Source organism: Rattus norvegicus, chromosome 1 (assembly GCF_036323735.1).
Source record: "Rattus norvegicus strain BN/NHsdMcwi chromosome 1, GRCr8, whole genome shotgun sequence".
In the NCBI taxonomy this organism is placed as follows: Eukaryota; Metazoa; Chordata; class Mammalia; order Rodentia; family Muridae; genus Rattus; species Rattus norvegicus.
This window is the reverse complement of record NC_086019.1, coordinates 190,089,038-190,104,427: the sequence shown is the minus strand read 5'-3', so window position 1 is coordinate 190,104,427 and position 15,390 is coordinate 190,089,038. Positions and strand designations below refer to the sequence as shown.

Genomic DNA, 15,390 nt, shown 5'->3' with positions numbered 1-15,390 from the left:
TATTGGTTCACCTTGCTGCCATTCAACTGCTTCCATGCATGCTTTTGTGGGAGACAGGCTGTGTGGTGTATTTTTGGGCCATGCTGTTCCTGGTACTTCGTGCTCTTCCAACCTCCTTCTAAAGAGCAGCTCTTTACTCCTTTTTGCAGATGGTCTTGGCTCAGAAGGGCACCTGGTAGTGGGACAGGCTCCCAGCTGATGTCGCAGGAGAGCATGCAACATGATTGATCTGAGGGCACTTTGAAAGTTCAACACAGGTGCTGACCAGACCAGCTAAGGCAAGGCAGGCAGTATCTGGTGATGGGGACAGGTTTGAGCTGAGTTCCAAAGGAGGAAGAAGGTGGGAGAGGCAGGAGCAGTATCAACTGTTTGATGTGGCTGAGTTTTGCACAGGGATCACCTTGGTAGCAAGGGCAGGCTGTCAGTTATGTTTGTGACAGTGTGTGTGTACTGTTCACATCCGCCGGCGCTCTGTTGTCTCACACTAAGCAGTATGGGAAACAGTGGAGCAATTTCCTGATTGCCACTCCCAGCAGGGCAGCTCTGTGGCTAGGCTCAGATGTCATGTAATTTGTAGGGACTTGTGGAACTCATGAGGAAGGACTCAGGTGTGCGCCATCAAAGGCTGGCCTCTGGGAAGGGGAAGGACAGCCAGGTGGTGCTGGAGCTCTTCCCTCCCTTCCTGTCTAACTTGCAAGATCCTGAGTTGCAAGCTGTGGGGCAGTTCTGAATTGCTTGCAGCAGGGGCTGGCCCGTGGAGCCCTGAAAAAGAATTTGCATGTGCATCTGACCCAACCAGTGCCTTGCTTAGGAATTGGAATTGTGTTTGCATAGAGCCAAACGCACAAGCGTGGGGGCAGCTCATGAGTTTGGCGGATGGTTAGCCTTGGCTGTTAGGGTATGGGGGACCTTTAAGAGCCAGGCTTCAGGGGCTGGGGATTTAGCTCAGTGGTAGAGCGCTTACCTAAGAAGCGCAAGGCCCTGGGTTCGGTCCCCAGCTCCGAAAAAAAAAAGAACCAAAAAAAAAAAAAAAAAGAGCCAGGCTTCAGTTTTTGCCCTGCCTTTCAGGACCTACCCTCGTTTACCCAGAATGTGCACAGACTGGTAAATGATCTACGTTACTACCGACTCTGCAATGACAGCCTGCCCCCTGGCACCGTGAAGCTCTAGGAGTGCCTGCTGCCACCGCCACCTACACCACCTGCACCTGTGCCACGGAAGTCTGTGACAAGCCTTGGCCACTCTCTGGATGGGCATGCCTTGAGCAAGTTGCCTGCCTCTGCCCTCTCCTGCTGCCACCAGCACAGCAGGTGTTGGAGTCCATTTGGCACTGGTAGAGTTTCCATGCATTTGGAGCAGGCAGAGGGCCCTGTGGCTGGATGCCAGGGAAGTACCAGAGACCCCACAGAGTGGTTCATGCAGATCATGTGTGTCAGTCCTGAGTCAGAATCGCCAAGGACCACTTACGACAGTGCCACCTTCTCACCATTCCACCTCTCCACCTCTCCTGGCCCAGCCAGCCCAGGAGAAATTCCACATTGGAACTGTTTCTGTCGAGCCTCCTGCCCCTCCAATTGCCTTGAAGTCTCTGCTCTTTGTCAGAGATTCTCGAAGACTCTCGGGTTTTTGTTCCTTGTTTTCTCATCATTCCATTGTGATACTAAGAAGCTTAATGAATAAATAAAATGCTTAAGTTGTTGTTATATAAACACTAGCTATGGGGCATCTTTGTACCTGGGCCATCACAGGCCAGCAGTGGAGCTCTGTGCTGCTGAGACCCGTGTTGTCTTGGGAGAGTAGTGAGAGGAGGCCCAACTGCCATGGACATGCCAACATCTCCCTCCTACTACCTCAAGAAACGTGCTCCAGGCTTGGGGAGCTGCTGTCTAGGACACTGACCTTGTGGTAGAGGCAGGCATATATCCCAAGGCTATCTTGCTGCTGGATCCATAACTTCCTCCCAGCTGAGATGTGTGGGACCCTGGGACTTGGGTCACCAGTGACTGGCCTTAGGGAAGGAGAGGTCACGGGCAGCCAGGCAGCAGGTGGGTATCAAGGATCAGGGCCAGACTCATCACAGGAAATGTCTGAATGGAGCAGACCTCAGAAGGTTAGAGAGGCAGAGGGGTGACAGTATCTCTAGGCTGAAAGCAGGGTGAAGTTGAGTGAAGATAATCTTGGGGACCAGACAGCTTTGGTTGGGTCCTGAGTGAGTCTTGTCATCCCTACCCCTTATGACACTAGGGAGTAGTAAGTAGACATTCTCAGTAGTAATTCTAGGACAGCATTGTATGTTGGGGCATGTCACTTTTGTCACGAGGCAACCCCTAGCTGGCTCTGTGTTATCCAGAATAAGTAGTGATTCCTGCCACCAACATCCCTTCCCTCTGGAGGAGTGTGGAGTAGACTGACAGGCAGTGCAGTGGGCCGTGTATTCAGAATGTTGGTTAATGTGCTTTGGCCACTGAGCGCTGTCTGCCTGCGTCAACTGTTCTCTGAGCCCTCCACTGTCTCCTCTCTCCACTGTCTCCCAGCACTGTGTCCCCTTGTGTGGTGCTGGAGCATTCACACTAAGAGGAGAAGTTGAAGATGGGAGTGCCCTGTGTTCCCAGCTTGATGCTTGGTGTGGAGCAAGGGCCTCAGACTGTTGAGTTGGTGAAGATTTTTCAGACGTTTGCACATGGCTCTTTCTCCGCAGGAGGCATGGGAGGAGCCTCCTGACTAACCCTCAGCAAATGAAGCAAGCGTCCTCACAGGGGCCTCACCTGAGCTCCTCGGGGAGGGCGCTCAAGTGCAGCTCTTCACTGACTGAAAGAGCTCCTGCTCAAGGGCTCTCTCCCTTTCTTCCTGCCTCTCAGCACTTGGAGCTGCCTTTAAAAGGCCTTGTTAATTAATTGACTGGGGTCTTCAGAATTGGGGAGTCATTGTTGATGGATCCAGGAAAACTAGCTCCAGAATCCACTGCAGGCACCTGTGGGAGGGGCATTTAGATAGGGTGGGAACTCACCCAGGAGTGCAGGTTCTCCCTGGGCAGGCATTTTAGAAATAGGTAGGTTTTGTTTTAAAAAACAAGCCACATTTATTTTTCCTGTTTTCAGTTTGGAAACGAATATGTTTGTAGATAAAGGAGAATGGAAAGACTTCAAGTCTTTAGCTTTGACCTTTGGTCCTCTTGCCTCTGCCTTCCAAGTGCTGCGGTTACAGTTGTGTACAGTTGTGTATACTATGCCTGCTCTCCAGAGGCCTCGACACAAACACACCACTTCCCTGCTTTGATCCTGTGCACTGTGATGGGGTTGATGCCTGAACTCTGGGTGACCTTGATTCCGTCCTCTGAAGGACAAGCAAGTCATCCTGGGGGGCAAGCTGTGCTCAGCCTCTGTCTCCTTAAAGGTTCCAGTCCCCTTACCCAGGACACCAGCCCGGGGATCTGCCTCCTGTAGATGCTAGCTTCTGTGGAGGCCCTGCCTGTGGGTCAGAGTGCTTACAGAAGAGGAAACAAGCTTGGGAAGGGGAGCATGTGCCCAAGGCCACACAGGCAGTCACTATGCTTGAGTCATTCTGGACCCTCAGCCTGGATGCTGTGCCAGCACTGAATCGCTCTCCTCAGCCCTGCCAGGGAGGCCTAAGGGCCTGAGATATTCATCTGCTCTCGCCAGTCACTCATTCACAGATGTCACCTTTGGTGACAGAGAAGGCGAGGATCGGCTGGGATGTGACTGTATACTCTGTCCTTGTCTTGGCTGGCGTACCACTGTCCGATGACTGTACAGTTACCGGGCAACTCTGCAGGAGTTCTAGGGCTAGGCCTGGCTGAAGGAAGAACAGGAAGCAGAGCCTCTCGGGCTCCAGGTTGGCCACACTTGCCTTCATCCTGCTCTTACTGGGTTGCACCCTCTAGGGTCATGGAGCCAGTGTGCACATGCTGCTTCCTGCTTCCTGGGGCTTGGCAAGGCTCTAGTCAGCTACTGCTGCAGTTTGCTTTGGTGGCTTGGTGAGTGGTTTGCAGGTGGCCCAGGCAGATTGTCCTTAGCATAGTGTGGGGTCCCTAGTGCTCTTCTGCAGTTGAGTTGGGTTTCCCTGTGGGCATTTGAACTTGCATTTCCTAAGACTCTGACCAGTATTGGATCAAGAGCGAGGTAGTCACAGGCAGAGGCAGCACACAGCCTCTGGTCTCAGGAGGGAATGGATGATCATAGGAAGTACCCTACTATTGAGCCACATCGCCCAACACAGGCTTATTAAGATACGGTGGCCAGCCACACGTGTGACGTGTGCTCACTAATGGTAATGGCCACATGAAGATGTCTGGGTCACCAGGGTTCCAGACTGGAGCTCTACACAAGCAAGGTGGGTCCCAGCCCAAGGAGCAAGGCGAGCTTGGGACCATTGTCTATCTGTCTTCTCTCCCAGTTCCAGGTCCCTCCCTCTGGAGGTGCCGAGGCACTTGGGAGCTTGGGGACACACAAGAGGCCTGATTATAAGTCAGCCTCCAGCAGGTATGGTTTTGGGTGTAGACACCATTGATTCCCAGGCCCTCAGCTCTGGGGAACATGGTGCTAGTGTTCCACTCTATCTCACAGTCATCCCAAGTCTGAGGGTTAACTGCCCAGCTGTGCCCCCATGTAAGGACAACTGTAGCCTTCAGGCAAGTCACGTACATAAAGTGGGATCAGGGCAGCGCCTCTGAGGTAGCTGGTGTATTTATTGGCTGCCACCATTGCTCAGTACACGGGTCCTGTAAACGGTAGCTGACTTTGCTACAAGCTCAGGGGTATATAACTCACAACCAGTGGCCCTGCATCAGTCACGGTGACCACAAGGTTCAGGAGACTCTTGATCTTTTTGTTGTTGTCTTAATGTGGTGATAGTGCTTTGTTTTTTCGAGTTGGGGTTTGAGATATCCGTCAAACCATGTAGTCAAAGATGGCCTTGAACTCCTGATTGTCCAGGCTGTACCTCCCAAGTGTTGGAATGGTGAGTGCAGCAACACACCTGGTTTATTTAGTACTAAGGAGTGAACCCAGTGCTTCATGCATGCGAGGCAAGCACTTGTTACCCGCTGAGCCATATTCTCAGCAGATTCTTGGCCTGGAAAGGCTGGAGTTGGCCTGAGTAAGGTGTCTGACCCTGAGTCAGGTGTCAAGAAAGAAGCCTGTCCCAGGCTGGACTCCAGGTCTTATCTCTTGCCTCCCCTTAAGTCCCTCATACATCCACCAGACTTGACACTTGGAAGAAGAGAGCTTTCTGTCCAGAGGTGTGCACAGCCCCACAGCTGAATGCAGCTGACATGACAGCCTGGCTTCAAAGGAGGACTGGTCACAGTGGGTGTGGGGTGAGTGGAAATGGGAACTGGATGACCTTAGTGGCCCAGGTCCAGGAGGAGTGGCAAGGGAACACCATTGATCACTACTGAGTGACTGCACCAAGGTGTGAACAGGAGTCATCCTCACTGCTTAAACATTCAGAGACATGGAGTTGAGGGTGTAGATCGGTGAGTATGTGCTTAGCCCTGCATTCGACCTCCAGCATCACAGAGACAATAAAGCAGGGGCTGCAGCCTTGTGATTCCCACTTGGGGAGGTCAACACTGCCGCTCATCCTCCCACCATGCCATCCTCTACAGAAACCTGAACAAGAACCTGTGGCTCGGCTAGTGCTGCATGTTGGTGCCCACAGCTGGCCCATGAACCCTGTCTCCTCCATGCTGTGAGAGAGGGCTTGAAGTGGAGATGCAGTGTGCATGCCACCAGCCTCTGAGGACACTGCCTGGACTCCTCTCAGGACGAGATATCAGGAGGTCATCCACCCTTGTGAACAAGAGGTCGGGGTTCCCTTGCAGTGGCAGCTTTCTCACCGTCATATCTGATACAAACAATTCAAGGCCATTTCAGAGGGCTCAATCCCTTGTCACTTGGCTCCCCGTGACCTGAGGATATGATGACAATAGGACCTTAGTTTTCACCTCATTACCAACAGGAAGCAGAGCATGGGAGAGGAAATGGCCAGGGACAGCGTACTCCCAAAGACCTCCCCTGATTCGCTTCCTCCAGCATGGCTCCACCACCTCCGTTTTCAGAAATATCCATGATAGCGCCCAGTGCTGTGTAAGGACCGTGTGTCAGGTCCCCATGGTGAATTGGTCCTTGTTGCACCGTGTACTTCAGAAGGTGTTTGTTTTATAATGCTGCAGAAGGACTGGAGAGAGGACTTGACAATGGAAAGCACTAGCTGCTCTTCCAGAGGACCCAGGTTTGATTCCCAGCATTTGTAGGATGGCTCAGGATGCAGCAGCTCCCTAGCCAGTGAGAGCTGCAGCCAGGGCATTCCTCTCCTCCCCTGCAGCCTTCCTGCCCTGCTTTCACTTGGACTTTGATGTTCACTGCCCGCTCCTTTCCAGGCCTCCATGTGCTCCCTCTTCTTTGAGGTCTGAGTTCAGGGCCACACACACAGCCCCTGTGCCTCAGCCTGCGCAGCTTTGGACTTAATCTGACCAGGGCAGTGGAGAATAAAGAGAGACAGGTGACACATGCACAGAAAAGTTGGGATCCAGTGGGCCAGATGGCACTAGCAGCTGCCTGGAAACTCAGTGGGATTAGCTACTCTTGGTCAGGAGCCTCTGACAGTCTTCCTGGAGGAGGTACCTGCCTTCGAAGAAGCCGTGGTGGGCACACCACCAGCACTGCATACTTGGATTCTGCCCCTCTCAAGGTTTGAGGGCCCGCGGCATGGCTGTGTTCATGTGCTGCTACACACATTCACTGGGCTTCACATGCTCCCCACAGTGCTGCCTGCCTTCCCAGCCCCCTGCCTCCCACCAGCTCCTCACCTGCTGCTATTTTCAGGGAGAGTGTGTCTGTCAGCTCTTGTCCAAGTGAGACCTGTGACAATCAACTTAAAAGGAGAGGTTTGTTTTGGCTCACGGGTTCAGTTTCAATCCTTGGTCTGAGGCAGCACAGACTCTAATGGCAGAAGCATGTGGTGGTCGCTGGTTTACCTCTTGATGGCTGGGAAGTGCAAAAATAGGAAGAGGCTGAGGTACCAACGTCCCCTCCAGGACTTGTATATCCTGACATGATTTCCTCTGCTAGGTATCACTGCCTAGTGGGACCTAAGGCTAGGGACCAACTCTTAATGCCTCCGGAAGACATTTAAGTTTCAAAGGGAACTAGCTCTTCTGTACAGATGCTCTTGTAGGGTTAAATTGAATGCTAGCTCCCTCCCCCAAATAGGTCTCCTTCCCAGAGTCCGTGTTTGAGTTTGGTTAAAAGATGGAGATGAGGTCATCCTGGATCATGCAGTTTGCGTCCAGTCTGATGACAAGTGTCTCCCAAAGAGTCACCCAGGACTGCGGGTGAAGCTCAGTTGGTAGAGCATCTGCATGGCTGGCACCAACACCTGGAATGTGTTAAAACTCCGAGGCAGAGGCCCTGTGGGACAGATGCTTCACCTGAGGTCAGGGCCCAGGTTTTAGGCTGAGGGGTCATCAGAGAGGCCAATCGTGGGCCTCCAGTGCTGGTTAGTGTGTGTGCCAGAGCAAGTGTTAACACAATAGGTCATAGTGGTGTGGCCACTTCCTGCAGAGAACTGCATGTGTGGAGTCGTAGGCTCGGTGAGGGTACATCCTGGGTTAAGGAGTTGTGGAAGGGGACTCTGGAGCACACTGGGATGAATTTACATGGGGAGGAGGATGATAGTGGTAAGTCCAAGGACATGGGATATGGCCAGGGATAGAAATGAGCAGAGTCTATCTGGGGTAAGACAATAGGACGTGGTGGGGACTGTGGTGCCAACAAACAAACCCACAGCAGTCATTCACCAGCTGTCACACGTGGCCCTACCAGCCTGTGTGGTAGACATGGCTGGACTGTCAGCAAGAAGGACTGGTTATGGTGGACTCAAGTCACAGGGACAGGATGGTGGCATTCCTGGAGGGACACATAACTATGTGGTACCTCCTTGGCTGATAATCAGCTGACTGGGAACACTCGTATCTGACAGAAACACTGACACTGTCACCCATGCTTGCCTGGGAGGCATCTTGTTGTGGAGAGGCCTTATATAAAAAGGTGAGTCTACCGCCTGTCTGCGTCCTCAGCACTGGGAAGCCCAGCGACTGGGCTTAGCAGGCAAAACAGCCTTGCTACGGTTTAGCTAGCCCTGTGCTGGGGGATTTGCTCGTAATGAATCTGCCTTGTTTTTCTGGTGCTGACAAACTCTTTCCCTTCATAAAACTTTCATGGCTCAATTTAGCACTGGGGAATGGACTCTCCCTCCCCCGCCCCCATGCCATGCAGAAATTGCCTCTAGTTCCAAGAACTCATTCTGGCTCTGACAGTGACGCCCAGCGCAGTGACTCCCCTAGTGGCCTGTAGGGAATTGGCAGGGACCTTTCTTGGTCTCAGATCCTGGTTCTACTGAAGGTGAGTGAGGAGCCACCTCACTCCAGCAGCCAACTGCACCTGCCCTAGTACCACTCCCCATAGACCTGCTAAGCCACCAGAGGGCTGCAGCCTGTGACTGAACCATGCCTGCCTGTGGACTCATGGGATATTCTTTCTTTGAAGTAGTCACTCAGCTCCCTCTCTCAGTCTTGGCCACGACGTTTAGGGGCAACTGGTCCCATACACAGTGATGTCCTCCTTACTGTTCTGTTGCTGTGAGAAGACACTGGTACCAGGTAACTTATAAAAGAAACCATTTAATTGGGGGTGTGACTACAGTTTCAAAGGGTTAGTCTGGGACTGTCAGGGTAAGGGGCTTGGCAGCAGGCAGGCAGACATGGCGCTAGAGCAGTAGTGAGGGCTTACATTCTGATCCACAGGCCCAGAGAGAGAGACTGAGCCTGGCAAGGGTTACAAGCCCACTCCCAGTGACACACCTCCTCCAACAAGGCCACACCTCCGACTCCTAAAAGGGTCAGGAACCCAACATTCTAATACATGAGTCTACGGGGGCCGTTCTTGTTCAATCCGCCACAGGAAGATTTTGACCAGTGGGGTCAGGGGGCAGTCAGAATATTTCATTTTCTCCCTGTGCACAGGGAAACTTAGGGAACCATTTGCTGGGACATCCGAGAAAGAAATTACCAACCGTCTAGGAGACGGTGTGGGAGGGGGCTGTGATGTCAGTAATGGAAGCAGCTGTCTCATCACACACAGCAAGACCTCTTCACAGAGCCAGAGGACGAAAGGATAGAAACAACACTGAAGAGAGAGCCGGAGAGCTGGGGAGCGGCCCAGGCCTTGGTGTATGTGCACGAGCTTCTGGACCAAGTGTGCCTAGAGACTGCCACTGAGCTGGCTTAAACCAGCACTGAGCGGTGCTCTGCCCTCCAAGGCGGGGCACGATTGCAGGATGGGGTACATTTAGTTGTTTTGTTCAGGAGCTGGACCTCTAGACAGACTTCATGAGAGCATCACTTCTGTGAAAAACCAAGTAAATTAGATACCCAGCAGCTGAAGAGTTTATACATCAATTCGGGGATATCACTCAGTTGTGACAGGTCTGGCATGTGTCACTTATTTCTGCTGACTGGGGTGGCCTCGGTTCAAAGACACCCATGGTTCCTGTCTCCTGTTGTCCTTGCCCAGAACCCTTTTCTCCTACCCAGGGCAAGACCAACCTGTGTGCAGGGCCGCCATAGATTGTAGGAAATAAGTCAGTGAGAGAAAATGAAAGAGTAGACTCAGTTCAGCCCTGAAATGGTGAGATCAGACTCTCATTGGTCTGAGAGGTGGGTGTCCTCAAACCCTGTGGCTTGGTATCCAGGGTGCAGGAGAACACAACAAACAGGGTCTGAGAATCACCGTTTTTTCTGTAGTCAAGAGTAGGAAGTGGGAAGGGCCTGGTTTAACCAGGTGCAGAAACTGCAGGGAGGGAAGTAAGGAAGACTGCCTGATTTTCAGACCTCCGGGCTCCAGGGAGTCTTATGCTGATGAGCTGTTATCTGGAATTCCATGGGTGGCATGTCTCTTAAAGGCTTGGGCTTGGTTTGTGGCCCTGTTCTTAGGGTGGTGGGTTTCTTTGGAAATGAATGTGTGACACCGAGGCTAGCTTCTAAGACAACTGGGAGACAGGCCTCATGTGGGTGTTGGAAACTGGAACACAGGCCCTCTGCAAGAGCAGAGCTCTCAGCAACTGAGCCATGTCTCTGTCCCCAGACTGATTGCTCAGGGAGTGGAGTAGACAGCCAGATGGTTATAAATCCAGCTGCTGCCCCTCCGGGTCTCCCGGTTTTTCCTCCACATACCTTCCTGCCCTTCTTCATCACATGACCCTCACCAGAAGCCGAGCAGACGCCAACCCCTCCTTTGTTTGTTTGTTTGGTTGTTGAGACAGGGCTTCTCTGTGCAGTCCTGGCTGTCCTGGAACTCACTCTGTAGTTCAGGCTGACCTTGAAGTCACAGAGATCCACCTGCCTCTGCCTCCAGAGTGTTGGGAATAAAGGTGTGAGCCCCCACTGCCTAGTCAAAATAAAACTTTTTACTTCATACATTATCTGCTTGTGGTGTTTGTTGTAGCAAGAGAACACAGACACATGAGGACGTGGTGGGGTTCTGCTGGGGAGAGGCCTCCTGCTCCCCTTTCCCATCTTCCTGGCGCTTGCTGAGCTGATGCCTACAGCCACTGTGGGACATGCCAAGCCGGGAGTGGTGAGACAGCTCAGGGTTGGATGCTGAGGGAAATAACCAGGGAGCAGATCTCCCATCAGCCTTTGCTCCCAGCACATGAGAAGTGGCCTCCAGTCCCCCTAACGCCACACTAGTTTGTTCTGCCAATCCTGGGGTTTATCGGCCAGTTCTCCATGGCTTAGACCTCACATCGGATCAGGTCTTCCTAGAATCAGCTGATAGCCCCATGTCTACCTCATCTGACTGTTTAAGCATGGCCCACAGTCAGGGAAGTGGACCTGCTCACAGTGGAAGCAGAGAGAAAGATCCACAGCAAAGAGGACAGTGCCGCATTGACTAAGAGCTGAGGCACTGATGTTATCCAACATGGATATAAAACTCACGTTGACACTTGGTCCCCCACTGTGGGGCCTGTAGAAATTGCTCATGAATGAAAGAATGGAAGAATGCTTTTCTCATGGGAATGGAGGAGCTGGGCCACCTCTCTCTCTCTCTCTCTCTCTCTCTCTCTCTCTCTCTCTCTCTCTCCTCTCTCTCTCTCCTTCTCCTACAGCCCAGGCTAGCTTGAACTTGCTTTGTCACCGAGGCTACCACAAACGTCAAATCCTCTCACCTCCACCTTCTTGGTACTGGGGTTACCACCACTCCCAGTTTCATGCAGTGCTGAGAGTTGAACCCAGGGCTTCATGCACGTTAGGCAAGCAGACTACTGACTGCACTGCAACGCCAGGCAGTTCCTGCCCTCTTGCTCTCTAGTTTTGCAAGCATACCTGCTGTGTGATTCGGTCCACCCAGATTCCTATCACAACAGCAGCAGACAGACTGTGACCTCCTTTGAGATCATCCCTCCCAACCTGGCAGGGCAAGGCAAACACAAAGGCCCCAAAAGTTATAAAATACTCCCAAGCCACCACAACAGGCTCTTCTTTCTTGCTGTGTGTCCCCAACCACATTGCCAGGTAGGTAGGAAAGGCGTCTCAGAGACACCACACCCAGCTGTTTTCACTTGTTGAACACTTTAGAGGTATAAGTTACCCAGACCCAGAACATCCCTCAGACTTAGTACCACCATTTTGTCACCAGGGTGCTGGTCTGCAGGTTGAAATTTTTCTTACATAATTTCGTAGTGCCTGGAATCAAACCTGGTGTCTCACACATGCTGGGAAGCTCCTCTCCATAAGACACCCCCAGTCCTGTTCCCCGCCTCGTTTTGTTTGTTTATTTTTTTCTTGATAATGTTCTTAACCCAGGAGGAGGTGCGGTCCCTTTCCTGGCTTGGTGTTCTGCTCCTCCCATTGAAGTTGATCATGAAGGCTGCTTTCTTATTGCCATGAGTGCGACACCCACCAAGAGGACCTCAGGGCAGCTGCCTGTACTAGGCTGTTCCCTGTTTAATGTGTGAAAGCAGGAGGGTAAAACGGATCAGTGAGGGAATCATACTGTTTCATCTGGAGTCCTGCAGGACTGGAAAGCCACACATGACTAACAGTGAGGGTCCACAGTGCTCCATACATCCTCCAGGGGGCGCCCACTCTCCCCTTGGCTAAGCTAGATCAGCTTGCCTGTGAATAGGAGGTCTCCACCCTTCTGTCAAGCCAGCTTCTCAAATAGAATCCTCTCCCTTGCCTCAGCCTGTCCCTTGATAGGACTGTCCTGTTATGCATTAAACAGCTGATGTATCCCCTAACGTTTCCCCCTGTGTCTCAGGGCTTCTCTTGGTTTAATGAAACCTTCCTCGAATGAAGTTCTTTCCTTTTCTGGTAAAAAAAAAAAAAAAATCCCAACAAGGATGAAGCTGGCTGCTCATACAGCTCCCAGGGAGGTTCCAGAGAATATGTGATGGTTCTTATCGTCAGCCTGACAGGATCTAGGATCACCTGAGAGCAGGTCTGTGAGGGAGGTCTAGCCTGGGTTAACTGAGACGGAAAGACCCATCAAGCAGTAGGTAGTGCCGTTCTATGGGATCCCAGACTGAATGAAAAGGAGTAAGCTAGCAGAAGAAGATGGCGGCTCTCCCACCCATCACCAACGTAGATGCAACGTGACCATCTATCACCCTCCTGCCACAGTGACTGCAGGGATGAGTGCAAAATCCTCAGTCGCTTTTGTCATAACAACCAGAAAAGTAGTTAATACAAATGGCCACCATGTCAAGGCCACTGTGTAAAGGCTTGCTAGGCCACTAAGATAGAGTCGCACACTCAAGGTTCTGCTTTTGCCTATGATCTGGATTCTCAGCCTCAGTTTCTCCTATGATAGGGAAACACAGAAGCAGCCGCCCTACAGAGAAATTGGGATTTACATAGTTGAAGAGAACTGACACACAAAAGCTGTCTTCTAGGGGCTGAAGAGATGGCTCAGCAGTTAAGAGCACTGACTGCTCTTCCAGAGGTCCTGAGTTCAATTCCTAGCAACCACATGGTGGCTCACAACCATCCGTAATGGGGCCTGATGCCCTCTTCTGGTGTGTCTGAAGACAGCTACAGTGTACTCATATACATAAAATAAACAATTCTTTAAAAACAAAAGCTGCTCTCAGCACTCTGTAGGCCCACTGTGGCACATGCATGTCCCCACACATGCACATATATGATAAACAAATGCAATATTAACAGAGCATATGCAACTGAAGTGCTGTTAGTACAAAGTTCAGAATGACTACTTAAAAGCCAATCGGGGGACAGTGGCGGTGGAAATGACTCATTTTAAATGAGTGACTGTGTAGTCTCTTCTTTGCACATTTTGGACTTTTACATATGCTTTCTACAGTGTTCATGGCGTGTAACATGGAGATGCTGCTGCCATGGTGGCCTCTGGTCTTTCCCACTTGGTCGACTCCAGATCCCAAACCCTGGCAGTTTTTAGTTTTTTGGACGTGGATGAGCAAGACTGGAAGTTCTGCTCTTGACCTCTAGGAGGCAGCAGAGGGAAGCAAACAAGAGCCTTGAGGGGAAAATGAGTGGAAAGCAGCCCTGAAAGAAAGGGCTGTCCCAGAGGCATGCAAGTTTCCCTCCTAGGGACGAGGGTAAAACAAACCACTGTAAGGACTGAGGAAATGTGAAGCCAAGCCAGCCGCCCCACGGCTTATTTTGAGTGGTGATGTTTTAACCTGAATGCTTGCCTCGTCTGAAGGCATCACGGATGTCGGCTATGGAAGGTCAGGGGATCCCAGGGTGGTCCTGGACTCTGACCCTTACTCTACTCCTCCTTGAGCCTCTTCTCCTCAGTTTAAATTTGAGTGTGTGGGGAACTTGAGGAGAACTCCATCAAGCTTCAGTTACAATCCTTTGGATCATGTGCCTGACATACACAGTTGGCGCCAATGAGTGTTTGTTGCAGACCTGACCCTTCTCCTGCCCTGATGTCTGAGCCAAGGCCAGCTTGCTGGGTGCTGGCTTCCTGAGCACCGTTGCTGCTGCTGTTTAGAGTGTGTAATGTGGTGGGCTCTGGGCTCTTCTCTGAGCGTGGCTGAGTTCTGAGTTCTCGGTTCCCTCTCATCACAGGGCTGGCTTCTTCAGTACTTGGCATGAACAGGATGTGAGTCTCCTGTCACATCTCTAAGACATGCCACCCACATGCACTCACCCGACTGCTCTCACAGCAGGAAACAGCCGCAGGCATGATGTCATTCTTCTGCCCCAGAGCCATCGCTGGGTCAAAGCCCCAACCTGCGCAGACCCTGAGATAGCAGCTCTCCCAGCCACAGCCACATCTTTGTACATACGCCGTGCTTCCTTCTGCTGAGGGCTTGTGCAGATGGTGGATGAAGCCGCTGAGCAACCTCAGTTTCCTCATTTGTAAGACAGACAAGATGAACCCATTGAGAGTTGAGACTGACGAATGGGGACATTGTGATGAACAGCACATGCTGCTGCCATCTTCCTGGTGCCTACTGCAGATGAGAAACTGAGGCAGGCAGGGAGGGAGGGGGTCCAAGCAATGACCCAGATGCACAGGCCAGATGTGCTGGAGGCAGGATTGTCATCTATCGAGGTTTGCTGCAGTGGGACCCTGTGTGCCCTTGTCCCAGGTTTACTGTCCCACATCCCTCTCCTGCCCTGTCACCGTTACTTCGGTAACCACAGGACTTTTAGTCATTGCTTTATTGATATCTTTCCCTGAAACTGAAGCTCCATGAGGTGCCGCCCTAGTATGTCTTTTTTATTGTCTTGGTTACTGTGTCATGTATTTTGAAACAACATCTCACGATGTAGCACAAAATGATCTTGAACTAATGACTGACCTGCCTCCCAAGTACCAGGATGCCACTCAGCCTGGCTTCCCATCTTGTCTTGTTCATGGAGACCCTAGGGTAGTGCAAGGACTGAGAGAAACTTCCTGAAGTGCTCATGGGGCTGGCTGTACTGTCATTGAAGACTAAGCTGAGAGGGTGCTGGTGGGGCTGCCGACAGGGCACTTCCCTCGTGTGTATGGGCCTGGATTTTATACTGGGTAGCGCAAACAACAGAGCGGTGGAGGAGTTCCAGCCCATCACTGTCTAATGAGGCCCGTTCCTTTCTCCCCGGAGACTCTGCCCTCTGGGAGGGAAGGCTTTAATTGTACAGAGCTCCGGGCCCCTCCCTCTTCTAAAAACCCTGCCCGAGTAGCATGGCCATGCTGGCGGGAGCAGGGGAATGAGGTGGGCCTTTGGCTTCGAAGCTATGAGATTGTTTAAAAACCTCCCTGGTGATTGGCAACTGCCTAATAACTTGCTATAATTAGGAGAGCCCAGAGGCTTGGGGCTCTGTTCTCAAGG

At 51.8% G+C, this 15,390-nt stretch overlaps 1 protein-coding gene across 5 annotated transcripts in view; it reads left to right on the top strand.

The window, feature by feature from the left end:
• Xpo6 (exportin 6) overlaps positions 1-1,709 on the top strand; it is an 89,420-nt gene extending 87,711 nt beyond the window's left edge. For all 5 annotated transcript variants that reach the window (NM_001011935.2, XM_063286040.1, XM_039107197.2 and 2 more), the window contains one exon: positions 1,069-1,709. In NM_001011935.2, coding sequence (NP_001011935.2) covers positions 1,069-1,170 — 102 coding nt within the window. In that variant the 3' untranslated portion in view covers positions 1,171-1,709. The remainder of the gene's footprint in view (positions 1-1,068) is intronic.
• Positions 1,710-15,390: the final 13,681 nt, after the last annotated feature.